We start from the raw sequence: 7,008 nt of genomic DNA, 5'->3' as shown, positions 1-7,008 counted from the left end.
AAAATAGGTATCAGTTTGTTCAGCATCGTGGCTTTAAATCGCACAAGTTTCATCAAATATCTGGTGTGCCTCAAGGATCTATACTCGGACCCTTACTCTTTGTTCTTTTTGTAAACGACATCATGGTTGATCTACAAGTACACCATTTAATGTATGCAGATGACCTTAAGCTATTTTGCGAAATAAACACCATTGCCGACTGCTATATGTTACAGAATGCGCTTAATGTCATTAGTTTGTGGTGTCTAAATAATACTTTAACGGTAAACGTAATCATCATTACATTCACCAAAAAAAAAAAAATTCTGTACTATTCGATTGTAAATTGTATAATATAATATTGCATACACCCGATTACATAAAAGATCTTGGAGTTACATTTGACAAAACAAATAGACATAATTGCGTCATCTGCTTTCAAGAATATGGGGTTCATAATAAAGAATTCCAAGAGCTTTATCAGTATTTCTACACTACGATTGCTCTACACTACCTTTATTCGTTCTAAATTGGAATAGGCATCAATAGTCTGGAACCTAATTTATGCTAATCAAATTGCAACTTTGGAAGGAGTACAGCGTAGGTTTATGAAATCAGCTGTGTACTTATTGGATGGTACATATCCCCCTCAGCGTTTTCCGCATGATCTATTACTTGAGCTTTTCAATATTCATGTACTTGCTAAAAGAAGATCTGTTTTTCAAGTAATGTTTTTGTATAAAGTTATACATAACATTTTGGACTGTCCAGGTGTTTTAAGTAATATTGATATCAAAGTACCGCGACTATTATCTAGAAGTAATAATGTTTTTATAGTTTACCCGCAGCACGTAGTAACATCCTAGTAGCATCAGCGTTATATCAAATTGTTTCCAAGTACAGTAAGATAGAAAATAATGTCGATCTTTTTTGTTGTTTGCCTATAATATAAAAAATGCTTTACTTATGTAGTCATATCTGTCTTTTATAGTTTGTTGCTTTTTTATTTTGTTAAATAAATAAATAAACTAATATCTAGTACGTGCAGCAACAAATTTTCTGTTGACAACTCCCGTATCTTGGTCAACAAACATCATTGAAACTGCAGAATGCCCTAGCATCTTGAATACATCAGCCAATGTTAGTAGTATACATACAGTATGGAACTTCGTGCTACAAACCAGCAGCCAATGCACCCTGAATAAACTCGAGATTGCATGCATAATCTTAACGGTTATCTTCGTTTCCCGATAGCAATGTGTTCAGGGTTCCTGGAAGCTAACCACCCCATAAGTGAAGCCATCTTAATCATTTTCTTAATATTATTATGCATATTCACATATTTCATAAGGGCGATTCTTTCAGTGAGGTTAAGCCAAACATGGGTCCTTAAATCGATATTTTTTGATTCACGGAAATTTAAAAAATTCTCCTAAGTAATCTCTGAAGACCTTTGATTTAAAATAATGAAACTTCGCTAATGATTTATCAAATTGAAGGTAAATATCCAATGAATTCGAGTATAGGAATATATTTTCAAGTGGCGGAGTTACCTACTTTCATTGAAAACCGCAGAAATTCGACGCCACTGAATATTTAATAGAACCGTATTGATATAGGGATCATAGGTCACAGTTAACATAAGATAATATGTCGTATATTTGTGACTTTGTTTTACCGAGTAATTAAAATAGTGCATAAGTTATAAGTGCACATAAAAATGTATTGCACGTTTATTGTAATCACAATGGCATTTCTGATTTTAAAAATATCGCCTGAAAATTTAAATCTTTCGACTAGTTACAATTCATTTCTTAATTTTAGTAACAAACATATGAATATAAGTAACCTTAACGACATGAAATATTCAAATGAATCGAAATTTGAAATTCTGGAGAATACTTTTAGAAGAAATATAAATATTTTGAAACTGCATACGAAATTAGATATAGTGTTTTTAATAGATGCTTCATCTAGTGTTGGTATAAATAATTTCAAAAGTGAGTTTAAGTTTGTGAAAAAACTTCTCAGTGATATCACAGTTGACTCCAATCACACTAGGATTGCCATAGTAACATTTAGCTCGCCCAGTAATATAGTAAGTAATTAGTATTTATAAAAAATATTTGCAATTTGAAATCAATTAAACTATAAGTATCTGATAGTCTATGTCTGATAAAATAGGTACACATTAAAGTAATTAAGTATACAAACATAGAAAAATGCCGCCGTCTCAAAATTAGGTGTTCTCGTAAATAATTTTGTAGATTTTATAGTTAATTAGAGAAAGTTTTATTAATTGTTTGCATCGAAAATATGTGGCTTTATTAACCCTCGCTGGAAATCATACATTTTTATGCACATAAAAGACATAGCGAGGGTCTGCCTGACCTCTACCAATGTCCATATTAGAATCAAAAACTTGTACAAAATTATTATGTATACAGGGCTGGAAAATCCACATGGTCCATCTGCCTTTACATGAGAACGACAAAGTAAAGTAAAGAAATCCATGCGATAGACAAGGATGGCTACAGTGAAGACGTTTCATAATCTGAATAGTCACCGCCCGTTTCGTGTTAGAAGTGGGAGTGAATATTCAGATTATGAAACGTCTTCGATGTAACCATGCTTGTCTATCGCACGGATTTCTATGACTTACTTTATCGCTCTCACGTAACGGCCGATGTACAATGAAGGGCAACTTAAAGTCCCCACTAGTTGGATCGCTCTCATTCTCTTGCGCCCCACCACAAATAATTAGGTATGTTTCGGACTGGGAGTGTTGTTTGGAAATATACACCGTGGCACCAAAAACTGTTGTATTCAATAGGGTGAATAATAATTAATCCGATAACAGTTGCATTTGATATTTTAAAATATATTATTTTATTAATGATATGTTAACATTTCGTAGTTAGTTAAATAAGAATATTGAATTATTTGTTTTAAATAAAATATTATATAAAAACTATTTACTTTTTTAATTATTGTTCGCAACATTCAATACCTGCATATTTAAAGTTTTTTTTCCATTACTAGAAATATTCATACAGGGCGGGCCAATAGTGATAATATTATTCCTATTCCATACAGATAGAGAATAATTTTTAGGCGCCTTAAGGGGGACATTTTTAAAATAGTATGAAGTATACGGGGTGATTCCGAAGGCCGCATCAAACATGGTTTTTAAACGCGCGCAATGACCCGATTTTTTATATTTCATATTTTAATCATGATAATAATGAAATAATGATGGAACAGTAAACAATCTTCATTTTGATTCTGTGTTTTATATACAAAATCTTTCAGACAAAATAACTAATGTTTTCGGGAATGAATCAAACATATACCTAAATTGCAAATGAAAATATAAAATTTATTAATAATGTATACACTATAAACGTAAAAGGTAAAGATGATTTTCTTAAAAAAGAAACAATTTTGTTTATATTATACCACTTTATAATAATAATTGTGTATTACAATTATGTAGACCAAATCTAAATTCACTCATCATATATCTCTCTAACTATAAAACTAATATTAAAAATAATAAACGTAATTGTGCTTGGCGCATAAATAGCTAATACTTTTCAATTAATTTAGATGTCAACTATTAATAAACAATGAAACTTTGATGTAAATAAAAATACGTTATTTTTAACAAAATATATTATATATTTTTTATGACAATAAATATTTAAACGATTAGAATAATAATAATAGCAGTAACACTAAAAATAACAACAATATTAATAATAATAATAAAGAATAATAAGAATAATAATAAACGAACTCATAAATTAATGAAGTCTGTTTACACAAAATTGAACTTACCATTGTATTGGTGTGAATAAAAAATCAGTTGAAAACAGTAAATTAATCCCCGCAACTATTAAGTCATATTATGCTGTTTACAAATAAACTCAGTGCTTTTTACGAGCAATAGCAAAAAAATCGGGCGAAGCATCTGCGGGAACAACTGAATTCACGCATGCGGTCTAAATGCTACTACCATTACCATTTATTAGCCATTAGGCAATACCTACGTATTTGTCTATTACGCGTGTTTCTGTCAAGATTGAGTTTTTTTTTATAATTTAAATTGTTTGTTGTTGCTGTTATTAACACAAAACAGACATATATTGTACCGATCAGGAAAAGGCTTAAATAATTACTCTTTCCTCCAGTGGAATTATATCACAAAACCTGAATATTTACTAAAAAATATTAGTAGGTATTTATTTATTGCATTTTATGGAGGACAAGGGTATGATAATATCAAAAAAGTAACTCGAAAGAAGTGACGTTAAGTTGACAAATTACAAATAAGTAAATAAGTTGCAAAATTACGTGTTTTTTCACTTTTTTTACTACCCATGAAAATCTAGACGACATATCGGAAAAATAGTTATTCTATGTTGGCGGCATTTAGGCAATTAAATTACCTATAATTTAGTTAAGGTATCTAAAACCATATTTCACTAATTTGTTAACTGTAAAAAAAGCCGAACGCGGAAAAATAAGTTTTCGAAAATTAAGCATTATTATTGCAAAAATAGATGGATGTTGATAAAATTTATGGAAAAGGCGGTCAATCCAAAGATCAACATATGTGCCTAGGGCCAATTCGATTGACCGTGAATGAAATTGTTGCTCCAGGTATTTGTTAATTAACTTCGTTCGTTTTTTTTTGCAATTAATTGTTTAATTAAACGTTAATTTTAAGAAGTTAATATCGTAGATATAGGTTCTATTTGATCAAAAGAAACGTATCGAAAAAGAAAAATTTCAAAAAATTGTCATTAAGTTGCCTTTTATAACTAACAAAGTAGGATGTGAAAAACAGCGGTATAATCAAATTGACCCCAGGGTTAGGCAAAGGTCGCTCTGGAATTCGTTCTTTTTGCGTTAAATAGAGCTTATTTTTATGGTAATTTAAAAAAAAAGAAAAATCACCTACGCCTCTTTGTTCTCAAGATAGCTTTATTTTTTTATGTAACTGTTAAACTATTGGACGTATCGGATCGGGATTTTAGAGACAATTAAAGAAAGGATAAAACTTTTATTTTCAGAAAGTTTTACATTAATAGTTCATGTAACAAACGCGCTAGCAGCAGTAAAGTTAAAGTACGCGGGAGAAGGAGCGCCTGGTCCGTGCACGCACGTGAACGCCACCTTCGTCGCGCGCAAGATTTTTTAACCGAATTTGAAACGTTCAAGTTAAAAATCAAGCACGCTAAGAGAACGATGTTCACGCGCATGCGCGGGCCTAGCGCTGCCACGTGCAGACTGTTCATTAATGTTATATTTTACTCTGCTAGCGCGTTTATTACTTACATGAACTATCAATGTAAAATTTCTGAAAATAAAAGTTTAACCCTTTGTTTAATTATGGTCTCTAAAATCCCGGTCCGTATACGTCAAACAGTAAATTAACAATTAACGTTATAAGAAAAGCCGTGTCGGGAACAAAGAGACGTAGGTGATTTCATGTTACGAACTGAATCTCCCTGCTGTCAAAGAGCATCAATTATTCTAGCCTTTTCCTGATCGGTGCAATGCATGTCTATTTTTGTTAATATCAGCAACAATAAACAATTTACCCAGCTTTATATATTAAAAACCTTATTTTATGATGTCGAGTAGTTGTTTAGTTTAGTTATCTTGTTCTTGAGTATTTTATTAGTGATTATTTATTTATAAGTAATACTATACCCAATAAATAGTTAATAATATTAAAATAAAAATTATAGTAGACTTACATTTTAAAATATGTTTAGAAAATAAATACGCTTTCGTAAGTTTTTGAACAAAATTTATAAAATTCAGACCGATATATAATCTAAATTATTTCTGCTGGAATTCAAATAACTAAACCTGTATTTAACCAAAAAATGTAACTTCTCTTAATAACAAAAAGTTAGTTTACGTGTAACACTACTACATATTTAACAATCTCTTTATTACAATAATGAATCAGACATTAATGTATAATAATTAAAAGTATTAAATTAAAATCACGACAATGAACAGGTTACTATACTACTGGAAGTAGCATGCCATTGCGAAAAGTGTGGCTGAGAGACAGACAGTATCTCAGACACGCTGTCTCACTCTAGCACGCCGCGATTGGTTGGAGCATTCATTTCCAACCAATCGCGGCGTGCTAGAGTGAGACCGCTTGTACTGAGGTACTTTTTGTCTCTCTCGCACACTCAGCCACAATTTTCGCAATGGCATGCCTCCAGTAGTATCTGCTCGAAGGATTCGCCATATTCTTAGCGACTTTTCCTAGGGTGGAGGTAAGTATTTAAAAATTGCCATACGTAATTCATTCATAAATCATACTGATTGATTAGTATAGTATGTGATAGAGATATATGATAATTGAATTAAGATGTTGAGATATTTGGTCTACATACAGTAATCAACAATTAATTATTATTACAAGAAAAAAAATTAAGAAAATTATCTTTATCTTTTACGTTTATAGTGTATAATATTATTTATTAATTTTACATTTTCATTTGCAATTTATATATTTTATTCATTTTTGAAAACATTAGTTATTTTGTCTGAAATATTTTGTATATATGAAATATAAAAAACGGGTCATCCTATTTATAAATCATGTTTGATACATCTTTCCAAAACGCTCCGTATACTTCATAATATTTTTAAAATGTCCTCTTTAAGGCACCGCTCGATGCCCTAATAAAATATGTATTTTCTATCTATATGACATAGGAGTAATATAATCACTATTAGTCCACCCTGTATGTATTGATTTAAGACAACATTTATAAATGAATATCTCGAATACAGGAAAACACTAAATATGCAGGTATGTGGATGTAGTGAACAATGGTTAAAATAGTAAACGGTTTATAACATTTTATTTTTAAAAAAATCTTCAATATAATTATTTAACTAACCAAGAAATGTTACATTACATATCATTAATAAAATAATATTTTAAAAAATATCAAATTCAACTGGTATTAGATTAATTATTTACCCTAT

The 7,008-nt window shown here is 30.4% G+C and overlaps 1 protein-coding gene across 1 annotated transcript in view; it reads left to right on the top strand.

Moving 5' to 3' along the window:
* The window catches only part of LOC108904780 (sushi, von Willebrand factor type A, EGF and pentraxin domain-containing protein 1-like), a 74,988-nt gene that overhangs the window by 4,214 nt on the left and 63,766 nt on the right, over positions 1-7,008 (top strand). Inside the window, exon 2 of the mRNA XM_023455692.1 lies at positions 1,957-2,077. Within this exon, the coding sequence (XP_023311460.1) occupies positions 1,957-2,077 (121 nt within the window). The remainder of the gene's footprint in view (positions 1-1,956; positions 2,078-7,008) is intronic.

Source organism: Anoplophora glabripennis, unplaced genomic scaffold, assembly GCF_000390285.2.
Source record: "Anoplophora glabripennis isolate ALB-LARVAE unplaced genomic scaffold, Agla_2.0 scaffold175, whole genome shotgun sequence".
Taxonomy (NCBI): domain Eukaryota; kingdom Metazoa; phylum Arthropoda; class Insecta; order Coleoptera; family Cerambycidae; genus Anoplophora; species Anoplophora glabripennis.
The sequence above is the reverse complement of the archived record's forward strand: the minus strand, read 5'-3'. Positions and strand labels throughout refer to the sequence as shown.